This window comes from Typopeltis vanoorti, chromosome 15 (assembly GCF_054136105.1).
Source record: "Typopeltis vanoorti isolate ZY-2024b chromosome 15, IOZ_Tvanoo_1.0, whole genome shotgun sequence".
NCBI classification, from domain to species: domain Eukaryota; kingdom Metazoa; phylum Arthropoda; class Arachnida; order Uropygi; family Thelyphonidae; genus Typopeltis; species Typopeltis vanoorti.
Genome location: NC_143563.1, coordinates 75984769 through 76008298, shown reverse-complemented (window position 1 = coordinate 76008298; position 23530 = coordinate 75984769). Strand labels below are relative to the sequence as shown.

General features: G+C 35.0%; 1 protein-coding gene across 1 annotated transcript in view; it reads left to right on the top strand.

The window, feature by feature from the left end:
- The window catches only part of LOC150098903 (serine hydroxymethyltransferase, mitochondrial-like), a 206980-nt gene that overhangs the window by 84740 nt on the left and 98710 nt on the right, over positions 1-23530 (top strand). Inside the window, exon 6 of the mRNA XM_090405829.1 lies at positions 6569-6691. Within this exon, the coding sequence (XP_090261955.1) occupies positions 6569-6691 (123 nt within the window). The remainder of the gene's footprint in view (positions 1-6568; positions 6692-23530) is intronic.

Here is a 23530-nt window from a genome sequence, read left to right as displayed (position 1 = left end):
CAGACAGTTGTCGGCTTCCGGTTCCATAGTAAAGTGGATTTTTGGGTGTTGGCTATTTAAATGTGCTAAGAATGTTTTCAATGTCTCAGGGCCATGTGGCCAAATGGCAAGCACATCATCAACATAGCGTAGCCAAAGTGTTTGTTTGAGAGTGGCTGTATTGATTGCTTGTTTTTCCAGGTGTTCTATGTAAAAGTTGGCTAGGGGGGGAGAAAGGGGGGAGCCCATGGCTGTCCCATCAATTTGTTTGTATATTTTCCCTTTCCATGTGAAATATCCTGCATGTATTGTGAATTTGAATAGTTCAAATATATCAGGGGGGAAGTGTGACTTCAGTAGATTGAGGGTTTCTATTAGTGGTACATTTGTGAATAGTGAAGTGATGTCAAAGCTTACTATTAAGTCTGAGCTTTTTAGGGTGAGGTGTTGTAAGATGCTTTTTAGGTGTGCTGAATTTTTGATAAAGGAGGGAGAATTGTTAGTGAGAGTGGCTAGTAGCTTTGCTAAATGTCTAGCCAGTTTGTATGCGGGACTATTTATACTGTCCACAATTGGGCGTAGGGGTGTGCCTAGTTTGTGAATTTTTGGTGATCCATAGATCCTCGGTGTTCTAACATGGAAGGGTTTGAGTTTGTTAACTGTGTCTTTGGGCCAGGAAGTGACTTTTTTTAATAATTTTCGTGCCTTATTCTTTTGTGTGTTGGTGGGATTGCGATCTATAATTTTGTATGTTGACTGATCTTGTAATAGTGTGTGCATTTTGTTTTCATATTCAGTTGTGTCCATCACCACAGTTGCATTTCCTTTGTCTGCTTTTGTTATGGTAATCTGGCTGTTGTTGTGTAGCTCTTTTATAGCAATGAATTCCTTATGTGGGATATTACTTTTTGGAGGCTTGGACTTGATTAGGATGTTGGCCACATCTAAACGTATGTTGTTAGCTATTGTTGGAGGCAGGTCGTAAATTCCTCGTTCGATGGACGCCATTATTTCGGCTTTTGGAACTTGCTTGGGAGTTATGGCAAAGTTGTGCCCTCGACTTAAAGCAGTTGTGGCTTCTTTGCTTAAGGTGAGTGACGATAGATTCACAACGACGAGGTCTTGTTGTAATTGCGGTCGTTGTATGGTGTTCCGTTGTTGTAGATTTTCGAACTTCTTTTGGTGCCGGTTTTTGACTCTGTCGAATTCTTTTTTTGCCGTTGCGTCGGATCCTGTGTGCAGGGGTATCCAGAGCAGACCATGCTCTGGATACCCCTGCACACAGGATCAACTGGAAAAACACAAAAGTACTACACAGAAACCCATATAAATCAGAGAGATTGTTCTTAGAGGCGACAGAAGCCCTAAAACACACCCCAAATCTCAACAAATATGGCTGTATTAACCTGCCGAAGATCTGCGAGACAGTCATATTAAGGAAAAACTAGCACTTTTCTAGGACTCTAGCAATATATGATAGCGTTTTTTTTTTTTTTTTTTTTTTTTTTTTTTTTTTTTTTTTCAGATAGAGGGCGCCAAAATCAGGACTCTAGTCTTTGTGTTGCTGCTACAATTTTGTTAATGTACACCATGTTGTTTTAGTCTCGCGTATTGTGACAAACAGTGTTGTTGTGCTCTGAAGATGCTGGTTATAATACCAGCGAAATATCAGCATCAAGTTAATAAATTAATTATTTACTTAGTTTCTGTGTTCTATTATACCGTTAAAATAATAAACAACATGTTCGACGAACACATAAGTCTGTCCACACGTTGAAGAGAGTTCTGTTTGAACTTTCTTTATATAAACCTAGTATTGCTTGAACTACTGTACTGATGATGTTCCAGGATACTTGGGATGAAATATTTACGAATTAAATAGTCATTACTGTGGTTAGTACGTGTGTTTTTTAGTGATGAATTCACCACAGGTTTCGTTATATAAAAATAAACTAAATATATAATTTAAAAACTATGGTATATTCAGAGGGGGATAGTAATCAGCTTCAAGTAGTGATGTGGACAAATTTCAAAATGGGAAATTGATAGTGAGACTTATATATTCCTGTGTGTATGTTTGGGTGTCTTCTAGTAGGAAAGTAGTAGAGGAAATTTTCAAGTCATTAGAGAAGGCAGCTGACATAAAAGGAAGATTGTATATCTTCATCATATCTCAACCTTTTTCCATCTATCAACCAATTTCTATAATCCACAGATCTTCAAACTATCTTCATAAGGTTCATTCCATAGACCAACCACCATCTTGGGTCACTTGCCTCTGGATCCTCCACTCATCCCCAAGAAACCTAGAGCTACCTAGATAATATGAAGATCAGGATAATGGTGATATTTAGTGTGAAATTTAAGAAAGTTAGAAAAAAAATTATGAGATTAAGAAATTTTGGAAGGTGAAAACCAGACACACAAGTAAAGATATATCAAAATGTCATCATCATTATCATCAAATTCCTGCCATCTAACCTTAAGGGGTGTACAGGACATGATAGTACTACATGAAAAAAATTACATCATTATTAATTTCCTATCTACAATTTTCCTCCAAATCAGTCTGTTACTTGTCAAGACTCCAACCTTATCAGATCTTATATTTCTATCGTCTAAGGCACTTTGTACCATATCAATCCACCTATATCTTGGTCTTCCTCTGGGTCATTTTGCTGCCAACCTGGCAGAGAACACTTGTTTTGCTAATCTTACCTCGCCCATTCTGTTTAAGTGACCATACCACCTGAGATTAGCTCTGCTAATGCATTCCTGGATGCTGACAATGTCAAGTTCTTTCCTAATATCCTCGTTTTTAATATGATATTGCCATTGATGCCATCTGTTCACGCCTATAATCTTTCTCAGGACTCTCATATCTGTGGTCTCTAGTCTTTGGTCAAGTGTTTTCCTTCTGACCCAGCTCTCAGATCCATAAGTTAAAACTGGTTTGAACACTGTCTTGTATACAGCTAATTTAGTGTTCCGACTAATTTCTCTCTTATTCCATATGAATTTATTCAATTGACTTCCCACCATACCAGCTTTGCTGATTCTGTTGTCTATTTCTATATTTAATTTACCATCTTCAGTAAAAATTGTGCCTAAATAGCTGAAATGTTTTACTTGTTCCACAGTTTCTCCATTCACAACACAGTTGACATTTTCAATAATTCTGCCTATTTTCATTGTCTTTGTCTTTTTTATTGCTGACCTTCATACCATATCTATTACAACATCTATTCAATTTAGTCAGAGAATCTTGCAGACTTGTAGCACATTTATTTAGAAGTATAACATCATCTGCATAAAGCGAAGAGCTGACATTAACATCTCCAATTTTGATATCATGTTTAATACCACTTTCCTTCATAATGTGATCCATATAGATAATGAATAACAGAGGGGATAATGTATATCCTTGTCTCACACCAGATTTAACATTAAACCATCTTCTTGTACTTCCTTCAATTCTAACTGCTGACTTACAACTCAAATAAAGACTAAGTATTGCTTGATATAATGCCCCATTGACACTATATAACTGCAGCGTATTGAATAGCTTCTCTCTTGGCACCTTGTCATATGCCTTTTCCAAATCGACAAAACTTAAATACAGATCTTTGTTATATTCCCATGCTTTCTCGACTATTTGTCGTAAAGTGAAGATCTGATCCTGACAGCCTCTATTTGGCCTGAATCCAGCTTGTTCTTCACCAAGCTTTTCTTCCACAATTCTTCTCAACCGTTTCTCAAGTATACTTGCATAGATCTTGCCAGGAACACTCAGTAGGGAAATACCTCTGTAATTCTCACATGCAGTTTTATTTCCCTTTTTATATATGGGTACTATGAGAGCTCTACTCCAATCATCGGGAATTCGTCCCTCTGTCCAGGCTTTCTGAACTATGCAGTGCAGCCACTGTAAGACTCTTATACCACCATACTTCAGCATTTCTGGTCGAATATCATCTACTCCTGCTGCCTTTCCACATTTCAAGCCTTTGATGGCTTTTTCTACTTCAAGTATGGATATGTATTCCTGACTGCATGCCTGGTCAGTGTTTTTTTATCACTGTGCTGTCATCACTGCTTGTTTCATTTAGCAGTTTTTCAAAGTAATTACTCCATACTTCAAGGATATCTTTTTCTCCTGTTTTCATGTCACCTTTATCATCTCTAATTCCTTTTACAGCACTCTTTCCTCCATTCTTAAGCTTCTTCAACAACCTCCAGAATATTTTGCCACCTTCTTGATATTTATTTTCTATATTCTTGCCAAAGTCCTCCCATGACTTTTTAGCTAGTTTTACACAGTGTTTAGCATTCTTGCATTTGTCTCTATATTCTCTAAGAGCACAAGCTGACTTATTTGACAGGAACTTTTGGTATGCTTTCTTCTTTTCCTTCACTGTCTCTTTAACTTCCTGTGTCTACCAGGGAGTTCTGAATTTTTTTTATCCTTACAGACAACCTCACCACATGCCTCTCTGGCAGAATCAATCAATGTTTTCTTCAGAGTTTGCCACTGAATCTCCAAGATTTGATTCCTGTTCTCAAACTCTTTCATTTTTTCTTCAATAATCTTTGTGTATTTTAGTCTACAGTTCACATCTGAGAGCTGCTCAACTTTTATTCGCTTTAAAACTTTCTTATATGTTATTCTTTTCAATGTGAAATTCAATTTTATCCTGCTCAAGACTAAATAGTGATCAATTCCGATTTCAAATCCTCTGTACACTCTGGTGTCCTGCACCAGGGAGAAAACATCACTATCAACAATAACATAGTCAATGAGACGTTTCTTATTCCTTGCCTCTTTTCTCTATGTGAATTTGTGCACATTTTTATGTTGTAACATGGTGTTAGTAATAACCAGTGCATATCCTGAGCAGAAATCTAACAGATATTTGCCATTATTATTAGCTTTGCTCTTTTCTCCAAATTTTCCCAAAATATTTTTGTATGTCTCACAATCATTTCCTACTCTGCTATTTAGATCCCCAACAAGGACCAACTTTTCATTTTTTTTTGTGTCAGTTGCTTTTTCTAAAGCATCAAAAAATTCCTCCACTTCTACCTTAGTAGAACCTTCTGTGGGACCATAGGCACAAATAAGTCTCATTGTCCAGTTCCCCATTCTCATATTTGCCCACATTACTCTACTTGAGACTGACTGCAATTCAAGAAGATTAGCCTCGTATTTTGTGTTGAATACTATGGCTACTCCTTCTTTTCCTTGATTGTCATTGCCTGAATATAACATTTTGTATTTATTGCTCAGAACGATCTCACCAGTTTTGGTCTTTTTTGTTTCAGTCACCCCTATTATGTCGATCTGGTACTTATCTAATTCATCAGCTAGCTCCATTTCTTTGCCATTCAGGCTTCTTACGTTGATAGTACCGATCTTTAACTCTGGTGATGTTGAGTTGGGGTTTATTTTCAGATTTGTTCCAGTAGCTGACTTTTCGCTGTTCGCCCTGGTTCCCTGGCAAAAACAACGGGGGCCTTGTTTAACCGGGCGACGCCCCAGCCGGCATGAAATTTTGTCATGTTGTACCATCATTCTATATTTTGGTTTAACCAATTAGAATACAATTTGGTCAGCTAAATCCCAAATTGCCAGCCCATCCTCGTCCGTTCAGTATCCAAGTAGATACCCAACAGGGTGCACCACGAGAAGGTGAGGATTGGACATTAGGTCAGAAGCCCTGGTCGGTTCTCCACATTCCTTTAAAGGCCATGTGGAGGTCTCCTCTCAGTTATACAGCTTTGACCCTTAAGCACCCCATATCAAAATGTAGGAATAAAAAATTAAAAATAAATCTAGAAGGTAATTTAAATATTCTGGTCAGAAATATTATGAAATTTAAAAATATGAGTTAGAAATAAAACTGTAGTAAAGATGGCCTTCCAGCATTGTAAAGGGTGTGCTTGCCATTTTGTTGGATCCTCATCAGATAAGAGTTATGAGATTTCCATGTGGCCCACTATAACCAGATGTAGCTTTTCATATGGTTCTTTAGGTCTAGTAAACCATGTGTGTAACTCATAACTAGTTTCCTGTCTTTTATCTGATGATGACTATCAAAATGGCCTGCACACCATTTTTTATAATTCTGGCTTTGACTATCTTTGCTATGGTGTTATTTTCTAGTTCAATATTTTAAAATTTTATTTTATTTATAATTTTCCCTACATTTTGATATATATCTTTACTCATATTTAGTTTTTACCTTCTACATTGTTTTCCAGCCTCATAACATCAATTTTTTTTTTTTTTTTGGGGGGGGGGAGGGCTCATTTTAAAAATTTGCATTAAATATCACCTTCATCCTGATCTTCATATTTTCCAGGTATGTCTGATTTATTACTAACTTAAAAATTTTAATTAATAATTCTATTAACCTTAAGCCAACAGGTTGGTAAAAAGGAGTGGCTCCAATACTATGAATAAATAATTTTTTTGATTTCTCTAGTTCTGAATTAAGCATAATTAGCTAATTGGGATTGTTACATTATTGCACATTCATGCACACATATATGTATATTCTTTAAAAAATAATTTTCTGTTTTATTCTAGCCAGAAACAGGTATTATAGATTATGATAAACTTCAAACAATGGCAAAACTCTATCGACCTAGAGTAATCATTGCAGGAACTAGTGCTTATTCTCGACTTCTAGACTACAAAAGATTTCGTGAGGTAAGATTTTAGTTAATGTTTACTTTTAATGACAATTTGAGCTAGTAAAGGCTTCTTGCTTGGCATCAAATAAAATATGTAAATTATTATTGGAAACAAAATTAATTTGGATGAAATTTTTCTACCATGGTAAAGCAGTCAAAAGAGTGAGAGCACTTGTAAGCCAGACAAATTATTTCAAAATAATTTCATCACTTTTTTTTTCTCTGTTTATTATTTTTTAGAGAAGATTCCAATAGAAAATTCTAGTTAGCTTCAGTGCACGTTCATTGTTTTAAAAATGTGCGTATGCTACAGTCTAGTCCTAGAAAGAAAATTTACCTGAAATCTGAAATAGCCCAGCGTTTTTTTTTTTTTTTTTTTGTTGGACTATTTCAGATTGAGGTGGGCAATTGTCCTTGTCAATGTCAAATTTATATATAGAATTAATTTCAGTAAAATTATGGAGACTACAACTATGTTAGGAATAATTACTTTAATTACCTGACGTTTTGGCTTTCATATTAAGGTCATCATCTCGAGTATACATAAATATATATATATATATATATATATATTTTGACAATTCATTTTAACTCGGTTGGAATATTATAAAATAAGTTTAATGACTATTACCGAGAGAAAAGATGGCAAGATATATTTAACAATATACTACTAGTTTACTAGTTTCGTTACAAGAACATCATCAGGTATCATACTCAAAGAAGTATATAAAAAACTACAGAGACTTAACATTGTACTAACAGAACAAGTGAAAAACAGTAGCATGTTTGAAAAAATGCAAGTATGAGTTCCATACAAACGAATACTACGCGCTGTCGCGAGTGCGCCAGTACTGAACAGAAGCAACGTGTGCGTCTGAGAGATTGTAACTTAGGCTGTTATTGATATGAGAGGAATCTAGAGAAATTTCTCTTGATTCAACAATCTTTCTTTCCAGTTCATCGTAGCACACATGGATATTAGCAGTTTGAGTCCAGTTTACAATGTGCTGGCGGCCTTCGTCTGAGTTAGCAGAAAAGAGAACGTGGCTAGAGAGAGCGCTAGCTCTAGTCCTGTTATAGGAGATATCTCTACGGTGTTCATCCAAACGTAGAAGGATGGATTTAGCAGTCTGTCCATAATATGGCTTTCCGCAATCACATAAAATCTTGTAGACTCCTGGAAACTGAGTAGGAAGATGTTTCTGTTTATATTGGCAAAGTAATGAACGAAGTTTTGGAAGCGTAGTGTAGCACGTTTTGAAGTTAAATTTCTTGAGAATCTTAGCCAGTTTTGGTGAAAGAGAGCTGATGTAAGGTAAGGAGATGAAGGCTCTTGGGAGAGGGGGATCTTCAGCAGTAGTTGAGTGCCTGGGGGAAAGAAATTTGTCAATCTTCTTTGGAGAGAAGCCATTGTTGATAAACGTTTTTTTTAAGAAAACCGAGTTCATTTATAATTTCTGTTTCTTCTGTAAGTAATGATTTGGCTCGGTGGGCTAAAGTGGAAATAATACCACATTTTTGTGGGGGATAATGATGGGAGGAAGCATGAAGGTATCTGTCAGTATGAGTAGGCTTTCTAAAAATTGAGATTTTAATGTTCTCAGCACATCTGGTAAGTTTGAGGTCTAAAAAGGGAAGACAGTCATCCGATTCCAGTTCGAGGGTGAAAGAGATTTTTTCGTGGCATTTGTTTAGGTGGTCTAAAAATAAATAGAGGTTATTGACGCCGTCTTCCCAGATGAGGAAAATATCATCAATATATCTGAACCAGACTTTTGGTTTAAAGTGAAAGGAGTTAATAGCTTTTCCTTCAAATTCGTTGAGAAATATATCCGCAAGAATCGGAGAGAGTGGGCTGCCCATAGCCAGACCTGAGTTTTGTAAGTAGATCTTGTTGTCATATTTGAAGTATCCTGACTTTATGCAATGGGAGAGAAGAGCAAAGAGTTTTTTTGATAATTTATTCTTGAGAAGATCGAGGACTTCTTGAGCAGGAACATTTGTAAAGAGAGAAACAATATCAAAACTGGCCATTAAATCTGTTTTTTTTAAGTTTGATGTCCTTGATTTTAGAAACAAAATCTGCAGAGTTTTTAATATGTGAAGAAGAAACTCCAGAAAGATTTCTTAGAAAACTCGCTAGAAATTTGGAGAGATTATAAGTGGGAGAGTGTATGCCCTCAACTATAGGTCTGAGTGGGCAGTTATTTTTGTGAATCTTGGCGAGACCATACAGTCGAGGTATCAAGGGATGAAGCGACCGAAGAGAAAGTCGAAAGTTTTTTTGTAACTCTAAGGTGGTTTTTAATAAATTATTAGTTCTATTATGTAGTTCCATCGTAGGGTCATCAGCAATTTCTGGTAGGTATCACTATTTAAAAGTTCCAAGATTTTATTGTGGTAATCAGACTTGTTCGACTTTCTCTTCGGTCGCTTCATCCCTTGATACCTCGACTGTATGGTCTCGCCAAGATTCACAAAAATAACTGCCCACTCAGACCTATAGTTGAGGGCATACACTCTCCCACTTATAATCTCTCCAAATTTCTAACGAGTTTTCTAAGAAATCTTTCTGGAGTTTCTTCTTCACATATTAAAAACTCTGCAGATTTTGTTTCTAAAATCAAGGACATCAAACTTAAAAAAACAGATTTAATGGCCAGTTTTGATATTGTTTCTCTCTTTACAAATGTTCCTGCTCAAGAAGTCCTCGATCTTCTCAAGAATAAATTATCAAAAAAACTCTTTGCTCTTCTCTCCCATTGCATAAAGTCAGGATACTTCAAATATGACAACAAGATCTACTTACAAAACTCAGGTCTGGCTATGGGCAGCCCACTCTCTCCGATTCTTGCGGATATATTTCTCAACGAATTTGAAGGAAAAGCTATTAACTCCTTTCACTTTAAACCAAAAGTCTGGTTCAGATATATTGATGATATTTTCCTCATCTGGGAAGACGGCGTCAATAACCTCTATTTATTTTTAGACCACCTAAACAAATGCCACGAAAAAATCTCTTTCACCCTCGAACTGGAATCGGATGACTGTCTTCCCTTTTTAGACCTCAAACTTACCAGATGTGCTGAGAACATTAAAATCTCAATTTTTAGAAAGCCTACTCATACTGACAGATACCTTCATGCTTCCTTCCATCATTATCCCCCACAAAAATGTGGTATTATTTCCACTTTAGCCCACCGAGCCAAATCATTACTTACAGAAGAAACAGAAATTATAAATGAACTCAGTTTTCTTAAAAAAACGTTTATCAACAATGGCTTCTCTCCAAAGAAGATTGACAAATTTCTTTCCCCCAGACACTCAACTACTGCTGAAGATCCCCCTCTCCCAAGAGCCTTCATCTCCTTACCTTACATCAGCTCTCTTTCACCAAAACTGGCTAAGATTCTCAAGAAATTTAACTTCAAAACGTGCTACACTACGCTTCCAAAACTTCGTTCATTACTTTGCCAATATAAACAGAAACATCTTCCTACTCAGTTTCCAGGAGTCTACAAGATTTTATGTGATTGCGGAAAGCCATATTATGGACAGACTGCTAAATCCATCCTTCTACGTTTGGATGAACACCGTAGAGATATCTCCTATAACAGGACTAGAGCTAGCGCTCTCTCTAGCCACGTTCTCTTTTCTGCTAACTCAGACGAAGGCTGCCAGCACATTGTAAACTGGACTCAAACTGCTAATATCCATGTGTGCTACGATGAACTGGAAAAAAAGATTGTTGAATCAAGAGAAATTTCTCTAGATTCCTCTCATATCAATAACAGCCTAAGTTACAATCTCTCGGACGCACACGTTGCTTCTGTTCAGTACTGGCGCACTCGCGACAGCGCGTAGTATTCGTTTGTATGGAACTCATACTTGCATTTTTTCAAACATGCTACTGTTTTTCACTTGTTCTGTTAGTACAATGTTAAGTCTCTGTAGTTTTTTATATACTTCTTTGAGTATGATACCTGATGATGTTCTTGTAACGAAACTAGTAAACTAGTAGTATATTGTTAAATATATCTTGCCATCTTTTCTCTCGGTAATAGTCATTAAACTTATTTTATTATATATATATATATATATATATATATATATATACATACAATGACAAGCTATATTACATTTCTTTCTTTCGTTACTTACATTACTTTTTTTATCAAGAAAACTGTTTTATTAAGAATTTACTATAGGATTGCCTTAGCTTTAAGAGTATGGTTTCTCATCATCATAAACAAGAATAGCTAGCTTTCTGTATAGTTGTGAAAATGCAAGACGTGAAAAACGAGTTAATATAGCAACAATCATGGGTTAAAAAATATTAAACCTTCATCATGGCTGTTATATATTTGAGAACAGACTGGCTTTTAGGTTTTTGATTATATTCTTCTGTTATTATATTTATTGTAATAATAGTCAATTCTTATGTAATTCTCTGAGGAAGCTGGTCTTATTTGATTACAGACTTTGGAAATAAAGTAATCAAAGTTTGTTGCTTTCAAGTGATGGAAAAACCAACACAAATATTTTTAAGAAAAGATATATTTCTCTCTATAATAAGGAAAACATTTTTTATGCATTTTTTAACTTTTAATATGGATCATAACTATATGATTTCATTTGGGAAGTGACCAAATTGTAATAATAATGAATATTAAATATATATATATATATATATATATATATATATACAGGGTGTTCGGGATAAATTTGACATATTTATAATTAATTATATTTTTCCGTAAGTTACATGTATTAACACACACTTCTCTTCATTTAAAAGTTTGGACCCTTCTTCATTCATATACAAGATGTCAGAAAGGATGGATAGCTGGAACCCACCTGAATCATGGAAGAGAATAACTTGTATCATGATGATTCGTGCCCGCCATCAAAATAAGGATATTACGACTGCTGCCCAATGCTCCCTGAATACAGTAAAAACAATCAGGCATGAACTAGAGACTTGCAATGGTGACTACGAGGATGTAGCAAGAAGAAAGATCCCTAGCAGACGATCTGATTGCGTTTGTACAGCAGAATTCCTCGCAAATCTGCAGGAACAGGTGTTGAAGAACCCTGGCATTGGAATTCGGGCTTTGTTCGTGGAGTTGCTAACTGTAGTCAAGCCCTGGATAACAAGGGTAGCCAATGGTAGGCCGTATGTATGGCAGCAGGATTCGGCCCCTTGCCACACCTCTGGGAAAAGTCAAAAATGGTTGTCTGAAAATTTCTACGACTTCACCAGTCCAAATGTTTGGCCTCCAAACTCCCCAGACCTTAACCCCATGGATTATTTTGTATGGGGCGCAGTTGAAAAAGACACCAATCGCACTTCCAGTAATACAAAAGCCCAGTTAATGGATAAAATTAAAACAGTTTTTGCGGCCCTTCCCAGGGAGACTGTAGCATCAGCTTGTTCGAGGTTCCGAAGCAGAATTGAAGCTGTGATCGATGCTAATGGTGGTTATTTTGAGTAAATCTTGTTGATAGTATTGTAATTAACTCTGCCTGTAATGTTTTTTTGTCAATTCATTAAATTTAATAGATACAAAGAAGATTTTCTTTTTCCTTACGAAACTGTCAAATTTATCCCGAACACCCTGTATATATATATATATATATGATTTAAAAATATAACTGAACATCAGTTTACTACTTGGAATATATATATACAGTGGATCTTAGTTAATTGAGTCACATTAGGAATAGCATAATTTGGTACAATTATGAAGTTGCGTGTAAAGAATTAAAATGATGTGCATGCATTAGTTGAAATCCAGCAATAAATTATTCAGCATCCTGTTTAGCCACTAGTTCAAGCTCAGGAGTGTCATTCTCATCACTTTCATGTTCTTCTAATGCTTTCTTATGTTTTGTTGCAATTATATTAGTTTTGTAATACAGTATTGTTCATTCAGAGAAACAGCATGATTCCAGTCATGATGAGTAAGTGACCAAAGTGTTCTCCTTTTCACGTTAGAATCCCACCAAGAGTATTTGTGAAAGTCTTTTAGATATTTTTATGGTCCTATTGGACATTTCCACTTAATAGAGACTTGAGATGGCATAAAAAAAAAGTGTTTTTCAGAGCAGCTTATTAACCTTCAGCCTCACCTACGATATTATGGGTTTCCAACTATTTGTGTGTGAAGTTTATGAAGTGTACTTTGTAATCGAAGCATTGGGGTTCTACATAATCTATATTAATACTTATTATAATGCATTTTAAGTTTATTTAAACTTATGAATTTTTTTGAATATTAAAATTTTGTTGCAAAAAGAGCACCATGATATGTAAATGAAGTACAATAATTTCGTCATATTATCCACTCCAGTAGTTATGTATACATACAGTGTTCCTTCTCAGCTGTATACGAGGGTGGTCTAAAAAGTTCTCAGCCTAACAATGAAAAAACGAATTTATTATTTCAAAATTATTTTTATTTTTCAACATAATCTCTCTTAAGACTAATATATTTATTCCAACGATGCTTCAGCGTCATTATCCCGTCCCTGTAGTGATTCTCAGTAAGATCCACAAAATACCCCTCTAGCTGTAATCACCTCTTGATTCAAAGAAAAATGCTGACCAGCAAGGAAGAGTTTTAATTTTGGGAAGAGACAGAAATCAGAGAGAGCCAAATCTGGGGAATAGGGTAGTGTTCCAACAATTCATAGTGCAGATTCATTAATTTTCCCATTGCCAAAACACCTTTGTGGGCAGGTGCATTGTCCTGATGAAAGATGATTTTTTCCTTCTGCAAACTGGATCTTTTCTCACAAATTTTTTCGTTTAGCCTGGTTAAAAGATTGGAATAATATTCCCCGGTTATTGTTTTATCCTTTTCAAGATAATTAATAAACAAAATGCCTTTGGCATTCCAAACCACCGATGACCTTTCCTGCTGATGGAACTGACTTCGTCTTCTTTGGCGCTGAACAACCAGCTTCTGTCGACTGTTTAGACTGCTGTTTGAATTCTGGTGTGTAATGGTGAATCCAAGTCTCATCCATAGTAATAAATCGATGCACAAAATCAGTTTTAATTTTGTTTAAACACTACAAGCACTGTTCAGAGATTTTTATGCGACTGCATTTTTGATCTGCTGTGAGCGCACAACACCCATCTTATGCAAAGCTTTTTCATTTGCAATTCTTCATGCAAAATGTATTGTACACGACCAATACCATGATCAATGATTTCACATGGATCATCTTCAAGGCTGGTACCGCCACATTTAAACTCGGCAGCCCATTTTTTAATTGTCGAAAATGAAGGAGAAGAGTGCCCATAAACTTTTATGAATTTCGAAGGAATTTCTTTTGGTGTTAAACCTTCTTTTACAAAAAATTTTATAATCGCACGATACTCAATTTTATCCATTTCAAGGGATACAGACAACACTTTTGCTTCAGACAGCTCTATAAAACAAACTACTTGATACAATGACTTGCAATTTCACACGGATGCTTATGCCAGATGTACCAACTTAGAAGAAAAATCTCTTGCTGATAGTGTTGCCATTCATGGTTGAGGCCGAGAACTTTTCAGACAGCCCTCGTACATGTGCAGGTGCACAAAATTTTTGCTTTCAGGATTTCTAATTTATAGTCAATTTTTGAATGTGCCATACAAACACATGATATGACTAATCATACTTGTCACTTTAGTAATTTCTCCAATGTCTCCACTCCAGTACCCATTCCAACCTAATATACTCTAATTAATTACTTTTAGCTTGTTGTTTCATGTGGATAAACTGATGCTGATGTCAGTAAGTTACAAAGCCATATTTGTTTAGATTGTCTACTGTCTAGGCATTACAGTCACTCAAACCTGAGCAAACTACAATGGATTTTTGTAGCCATGCAGATTTAAGCGAATTAATTTAGTGCTTGCAAGTTTATAGTTTATATCTAGGTGAAAAAAAGGAAAAAAAAGGGCAATTATCATGAGAAATATTACATGAGCAGTTTTAGTGCATTAAACTCTCAACATGCCATTGTGAAAATTAAAGCAGAAAAGAACTGCAATTTCATTTAATTTTGAGTGGCTGGACAGATGTTTTGAAACAGCAACGTAAAGAACAACATGCACAGGCTGCCACACATTGAGCCTGAGACTGGAAACATTCATAAAAAATGTTTTTTCAATTTTTTTTTTTTTTAAATGTTATTCCCACCCACGAAAAGTTATCCTTAAACCCATAGTATGTTTTGTACCATGGGTGTGCTAGGGATATTTTTTTTTCTATTTTTATCAATTTTATGTGTGTTTTTTTTTTGTAATTTTCATTTATTTTTTACATACTCCAGAAATTCTGCTCTAGAGACCAAACATGGAAGTTTTTCAAGCCACTTTAGGCCTCCAGGTGTAAGCGGGACAGTGGTCTTACACTGGGTAGTCACGTTCATTTCCCGCCTGAAGACAATCACAAACATCCATGCCCACAGGGGACATGAATATGCGTGTGTGTGTGTGTATTCATCTTTTCTTCTTTTTTTTTTTTTATGTGAATCTCATCCATGAGACTAAAGTGTAAACATTATCGTGTATTTTGTACCATGGGTGGGCTAAGAATTGGATAAACCAGGAATCTTGCGCTATAGATTGGCATGCTTTTGAACGGCTTCAGTTAAAAGACAGTTATCTCTCATTTCATCTGCCCTGCCAGTGAAAATTGTCTGTCAGTTAAATACTTTCATAAACATCCTTGCCGCAAGGGGAATCAAACTCCCATTGTGGCAAGGATTGAAGAAACAGGGAGCTATTGAGTTGGCAAACTAGGCTAGCCAAAATTTTCCTCCTGTGATGAGGTTAGATTGAAGTTTTTCTTTATTAAGGCAGAAACTATGCATGTGTACTTTCTCTAGTCCAGGGTTAAGCCTGTGTTAATTTATGAATATCATTGCCTTCCATCAAAAAATTGTTGTTTTGCAGATTCATCGGCTGTTATTCAAATGACTGCAGAGTCCACACACATGAAATGGCTATTTTGGTTTGTTAGAAAAAGAAAAAATTTCCTTTATTATTAATTTCAACTCATTCTCCTTAGTGAGATGACATTTTTGTCAAAGTATTAATATTTACATAATTTTAGCAGCTTTACATAATTGGAACAAAAGATGAAGTAAAAAGGAGTATCTGCAGGAGAGAAAAAAAAAAAAAAGAGAAAATACAATAATATCACAAAAGCAGTCAAAAGAATTTGAATAACAGGTGATATGCTCTACGTAGATAACTACCATACTGCCTTAAATGTGATTTAACATAAACATATTCATACTGGAACATGTTTTGTGCTATAGTAATGCAACATAAGGCATGAGAGAGCCCATTGTAAATACATCAAACATCTCGTACCCTTCAGTTCAAACTTTGATTTGCATCATAAATATAAGTTGTATTGTTATCTATTTCCATTTGCACCATACATTATTATTTTAAAATATTTTGGATATTTTAACAAAGCTAATATAGAGACCTTATTATATTCTCATGATTTCTTGATTGTTTGTAGTAAGAGTTTTCACATTCCTGTCTTGTTCCTCACCAGCTTTCCCTTCTAAATTTTCTTAGCCTTTTTTTTTTTTTTTTGTAAAGTCATATATTTTTCCTGTGACGCCCACAGTAGAGAAATTCTGTGATTTTTGCATGATGAAAGCTTTATTCCACTCATCTGAGCGATTCAAATTTGTGACCATGCATTCTAAATTCGCAATGTAGCTACTGTGAAACGTGTATACAGTGACTACACTTTGTATAATATATATAATGAAACTTCGAAAATCTTTTGTCATTCTATTTCCAATTATTTCCATTTGGCAGCTTTGATAATTTTTGTTTTAGTTGAGAGCAAAAGATCTGAAGTTGCATTATTTACATAAAATTCTCATAAGTTTTGTCCAAAACCATAGGAAGGTGTTGAGTACCTTTCCTGTAAGAGCAGATTTTACATCATCAATTTGTCGGTCATTACATGAATCCTTTCATCAAAGATAAAGAAGTATTTAGTTACAGCTGACATGGGAGAATAAAGTAAAATTTCTGATATGGGTAGCATTCTGCATCAATCAAGTCATAAAAATACGTTTGGAACCTACTACTGAAATTTTTAGAGTAGTAGATAGTAGCTTCAGAATAGTGTTATCCTGGGTGTGAAAATTAAATTACCAGATGGATTAAAAAAGAATTGAAAACTTTATTATAGGTTTTATTTCTGGGAAAATTCCCATGTTACTCCACTAAGTAAATATTAATTTTATGGCTGTTTAGCCTATTTTTGTTTAGCAGTGCCCCTTTTTATAATGTCATTGGCTTTTTACTCTTTTTTAGTTTAGGATATTAGTGAAGTTTTACATAGATAAATATATGAGGAATATAAGAGGAAAAATTCAGACATACCTTTGTAGGATGTTGCTAGCTGTCTTCTTATTTAGCAGCATCCTGGCATGTGGTGATATACCTTCATCTGCTGTTTGGCGGGAGTATGATTGAGAGGAAGGGAGTTTTTGGAAAAGGTGGGGGTAGAGCAATGTGGGATAATTATTGGTGTGGCAAGAGGTGAAAATAGAAAGTGGGGGTGAAAATAGAAACAATTTTTTGGAGAAGGATATGATGGGATAGGTTCAGAGGTAGGAGTAACGGAGCGTGAGCCGTTTTGACAGTGCGTTGTCTTCGGAGCTCATGGGGGAAGTGGAGGCTATGGCATGTTGGCTTGGTGTTTCTGTCTTTAGTGTAACTGTGCTATTTCCTATTGGTTGGAGTCGTGACCTAATTTTTATGAAGCTTCCAATACTTGGAAATTATGTAGGGCCGGTGGACATTTATTGCGTTTTTGTCACATTTTATGGCTATCATTTCCGATATTCTAAGCATTGTTTTGTTATCTTGTACATCCATTGTTATGGCCTTGCATACCCTATAAATTAACAAGGAAAACAGAAAATGCGTTTTGCAAATTTAGTTTATTTTAACGATATTGATTACAGCACAGACTGATAAGAAAATAATTAATATTTATTAACTTATTAGCTGATATTTCAATGGTATTATATCCAGGCATCTTATGGATAGACAGAAAGAATGGTTGACATTTTTATGACAAGTTGGGTCTAGCAGACCATGCCTTGGATACCCCTTCATACAGGATCAAATGAAAGAAAACAAAAGTGTTACACAGAAGCCATTATAAGCCAGAGGGATTGTTTTTGGAATCAACAACAGCTTTAAAACATAATCCAAACCTCAATAAATGTTGCTGTATAAATTTACCAAAATCTGCTGCACTCCCAGAATTTATGGCCTACCAGAAATACACAAAAACAAACACACCACTACAATCGATAGTTGAAAGAATTGGAAACTAATAAGAAACTAACAGCTACACTCAAGGAGTTGGACGATCATTTTCCCTCCTACATAAAAAAAATACACAACACTTCATAAACAAAATTAGAATTATTTTTTCGTCATTATTTTAACGAATGACGAAGAATTATTAGTTAGTCCTTTCTTTTAAGCTCACACGGTGATCCGAATGCATTTTTGAAAATTATGGAGACAACTACCGTGTTTGAATAAAAACTTTTTTTTTTTTTTCCACCAGAGGTCAGGCCAACAATTGTTGTAGCGGTTGGTCAGTGTCTTTAACAAACCAGTTTGATTGTAGTATAGCTTGTTTTCTGTGTATAGTTGTATGCTCCAGAAGATGACCTTGACATAAAGGTCGAAACGTCGAATGTAGATTTTAGTTATATTAAACTAAAGTTTTTATTCAAAAACGGTAGTTGTCTCCATAATTTTCAAAAATGAATTATTAGTCAGCTTTGACATAACTGCCCTTTTCACCAATGTCCCGATCAATGATACTGTTATTCTCATACAGAACATATTTCTGCCTGATATCACTACCCTCTTTGCCCATGTACTTATCTTTGGATATTTTGTGTTGCAGAATAGTTTTTACCTACAAAAAGAAGGTATGGCCATGGGCTCACTGCTCCCCACGTAGCTGACTTTTACATGGAAGACTTTGAACAATATGCTCTAGATTCAGCAACCCTAAAGCCCAAAGCCTGGCTCAGATATGTTGATGATATTTTTGCCATTTGGCCACATGGCTGCAAAACATTAAATACATTCCTAAATCACCTGAATAAACAGCATGAATATATCCAATTCACCATAGAGATTGAAACAATAACTTTCTTCCTTTTCTCGGTCTACTGCAAATCTACACACACAGTCCAATACATAAAAAATTCATACCACCATCCAACACAAAAACTAGGAATCATCATCAGCATCTTCAAATACAGAGCCCTGACAATTTGCTTCAATGAGCAGGCACTGAACAATAGCTATAAGCTAATGCCTTTTATTCCCTTATAGGGAATAGGCAAGGCCTTTAAACCCTATCTAGCTTTTGGAGATTGAGTGGGCAGTTCAATCTCCACCAGTAAGCCAATGAGAGATAGCTGGCTCACGTTTATCACTAATTATAGGCAGCCACCGATGAAAAGACTGGCAAACAAGTGCTGCCATTTCTTGATACCTAACCCTAACAGGATATGTTACTGTCTGAAATAATGTGGGTTCCATGGTTAATTTTATTGGTTTATGGGATGAAAAACCTGAGTTCATAAGAAAAAACCTGCTTGCCCATGCCAGAGATCAACTAACTTGGGAACTAGTCGAAGAAAGGCTTAGAAAAAGTTCCTTCAGTTGACGACTAGATTTTAAACTATAAGTTTGTCTTCCGGTGGCCTATTGCAGAGGATACAAGCGTTACTTCTGCTGAGCTACATGGACTTGGTGCTGAACAGAGAATGTGAAATTATTAGCTAAATGTTTGTAAAAATGGCTACAATAAAAAACAGTTCAAAATATCCCTCACAAAAATACCATTAAAATAAAAAAAAATTACAAGAATGCCATTAGGGGCATATCAGAAAAAATAGATAGAACATTACATAAATACAAATATTAAGGCAATCTTCAAACCTCCTGCAAAATTAAGAAATTTACTCAGCTCATCCAAAGAGACTCTTTCGTATCTTGCCCACCTAGGGGTTTACAAAATTCATTGCACTTGCAACCTACCTTACATAGGAGAAACAGGGCACATCATCCCAATAAGAAGAGATGAGCATAGAAACAGGTCTGTCAGACCATGCACTTCAAACATGTCACAGAATTAACTGGAAATGCACCAAGTCCCTACACCACACCAAAATCTGTTTGAAAGAAAGTTCAAAGAAGCCTGTGAAATGCTGAAACATTATCCAAATCTGAGCAAGAATGATAGATTAATAATTCCAAGAATCTGGAGGACCCATATAGCATCCAGAACAACCCCAAACAGAAGAAAATCTTAATATGAGAGAACCTTAAAAATTATTTAATGTTGTTCTGAAATTATTTAATGTAGTGTTTTTTAAGTTTAAAAAGTTTTTTTAAATCTTAAAAAAGTTTAAAAAACTTTTTCATCATCATCATCATCAAATTCCTGCCATGTACCCTCTACGGGTGTATGGGATATGATAGTACCACATGAAGTTAGTAATGATTTACATCATTACTAACTTCCTATCTACAATTTTCCACCAGATCAGTCTGTTACTTGTCAAGACTCCAATATTATCAGATCTTATATTTCTGTCATCTAAGGCACTTGGTACCCTATCAAATCACCTATATCTTGGTCTTCCTCTGGGTCGTTTTCCTGCCAACCTGGCAGAGAACACTTGTTTTGCCAATCTTTCCTCTCCCATTCTGTTTAAATGAGCATGCCACCTGAGATTAGCTCTGCTAACGCATTTCTGGATGCTGACAATTTCAAGTTCTTTCCTAATATCCTCATTTTTAATATGATATTGCCATCGATGCCATCTGTTTACGACTCTAATCTTTCTCAGGACTCTCATATCTGCAGTCTCTAGTTTTTGATCAAGTGTTTTACTTCTGACCCAGCTCTTAGATTCATAAGTTAAAACTGGTTTGAACACTGTCTTGTATACAGCTAATTTAGTGTTCTGGCTAATTTCTCTTATTCCATATGAATTTATTCAATTGACTTCTTATCATACCAGCTTTGCTGATTCTGTTGTTTATTTCCATATTTAATTTACCATCTTCACTAAAAATCGTGCCTAAGTAGGTTAAATGTTTTACTTGTTCCACAGGTTCTCTGTTCACAATGCAGTTGACATTTTCAACAATTCTGCCTATTTTCATTGTCTTTGTCTTTTTATTACTGACCTTCATACCATATCTATTACAACAGTTATTCAATTTAGTCAAGGAATCTTGCAGACTTGTAGTGGATTTATCGATTAGTATAACATTGTCCGCATAAAGCAAAGAGTTGACATTAACATCTCCAAATTTCATATCATGTTTAATACCACTTTCCTTCATAATGTGATCCATATAGATAATGAATAACAGAGGGGATAATGTACATCCTTGTCTCACACCAGATTTAACATTAAACCATCTTCCTGTACTTCCTTCAATTCGAACTGACTTACAACTCAAATAAAGACTAAGTATTGCTTGATATAATGCTCCATTGACACTATATAACTGTAGCATATTGAATAGCTTCTCTCTTGGCACCTTATCATATGCCTTTTCCAGATCTTCAAAACTCAAAGAAAGATCTCTGTTATATTCCCATGATTTCTCCACTATTTGTCGTGAAGTGAAGATCTGATCCTGACAGCCTCTATTTGGCCTGAATCCAGCTTGTTCTTCAAGCTTTTCTTCTACAATTCTTCTCAACCGTTTCTCAAGTATACTTGCATATATCTTACCAGGAACACTCAGTAGGGAAATACCTCTGTAATTCTCACATTCAGTTTTATTTCCCTTTTTATATATGGGTACTATGAGAGCTCTACTCCAATCATCGGGAATTCGTCCCTCTGTCCAGGCCTTCTGAACTATGCAGTGCAGCCACTGCAAGACTTTTATACCACCATACTTCAGCATTTCTGGTCGAATATCATGTACTCCTGCTGCCTTTCCACATTAAGCCTTTGATGGCTTTTTCTACTTCAAGTATGGATATGTATTCCCGACTGTATGTCTGTTGAGTGTTTTTTACCACTGTGCTGTCACTGCTAGTTTCATTTAGCAATTTCTCGAAGTAATTACTCCATACTTCAAGGATATCTTTTTCTCCCATTTTTATATCACCTTCATCATCTCTAACTCCTTTTACAGTACTCTTTCCTCCATTTCTAAGCTTCTTCAATAACCTCCAAAATATTTTGCCACCGTCTTGATATTTATTTTCTATGTTCTTGCCAAATTGTTTATAAAACTAGACTATTGAATGACACAAATGTACAATGGCTATATGAACAAAGAATTAACCAGTATCTAGATAAAATAAAACAAAATGAAGAAATAGAAATACAATGGCTTAATATAAAAACGATACTAAATGCAGCAGCAAATGAAAGCTTAGGCAAGATCAAAAAATTCAATAAAAGAAAAAACTGAAGATCTGGGATGATACAATCAAAGAAATAATCAAAAAGAAAAAAGAAGCCTATCACAAATGGTTAAGCAGTAAAAGATTAGAAGATGAAATAGAATATAAAAGAATAAGAGCCATAGCTAAAAGAGAAGTCAGAAAAAGACAAAGAGAATCATGGAATAAATTTGTTTCTAATTTAGAACATGATTTATATAAAATAAGACCCAATGTATATAAGATTTTGAAACACCTAAATGCAGATACCAAAGAAAACATAAAATTAAACACTGAATTTAAATTAGAAGAATTTCTAAATTACTACACAGAACTGTGGACAGACAATATTTTAAAAAAGACAACTGGCAAACGATTAACGAAAATGAAAAGGAAATAACTGAAGAAGAATTAGAAATCAGCCTGAAAGAAACAAGAAACAGAAAATCACCTGGAGAAGATAAGCTAGGTTCAGAACTATATAAATACGCAGGAACAAGATTCAAAGGAAGACTCTTATTATTTTTAAATAAAATTTACTCAACTGGTATCCCCCCAATAAAATGGAAAAAAGCAATTGTGATTCCAATCTTTAAGAAAGGTAATAGAGATGACCCTAAAAACTATAGAGGTATCAGTATACTAAATTCATGTTACAAAATATACAGCAGAATCTTAAATAACAAACTAATGAAATATTCCGAAAACTTTATTCTAGAGGTACAAAATGGATTTAGAAAAAGACGATCATGTATAGACCCAGCCTTCTGCCTAAAATTAATAATAGAGAAAAGAAGAAAATATAATTTAGAAACACATATTGCATTTATTGACTTTGAAAAAGCATTTGACAAAGTTAAAAGAAATATATTATTTAACATATTAAAAGAAAGACAAATACCAAATAATATCCGAAAAGCTGTCACAAGTATATATGAAAATAATCAAATACAAGTAAGATTATATCATGAGCTATCATATACAAGAGAGATAAACCAAGGGGTCCGACAGGGATGTCCCCTCTCAGCAACTCTTTTTAATATCCACTTAAATGAAATAATAATAAAATGGAGTAAAAATTTACATCAAGGAATTAAACTTTAACCTACAGTTAACTTAAACACTCTCCTCTTTGCAGACGACCAAATAATAATTACAAATTCTGAAGATAACTTTCCGAAAGCTATTTTAAATCTAAATGAGATATCCAAAGATTATGGTATGATAATATCAACAGAAAAATCAAAAACTATGGCCTTTAAAGAACAAGATCCAGCAAGAACTAAAATAGTATTAGATAACAAGATCTTAGAACAGGTGAATTCATATAACTACCTAGGATGTATGATCAC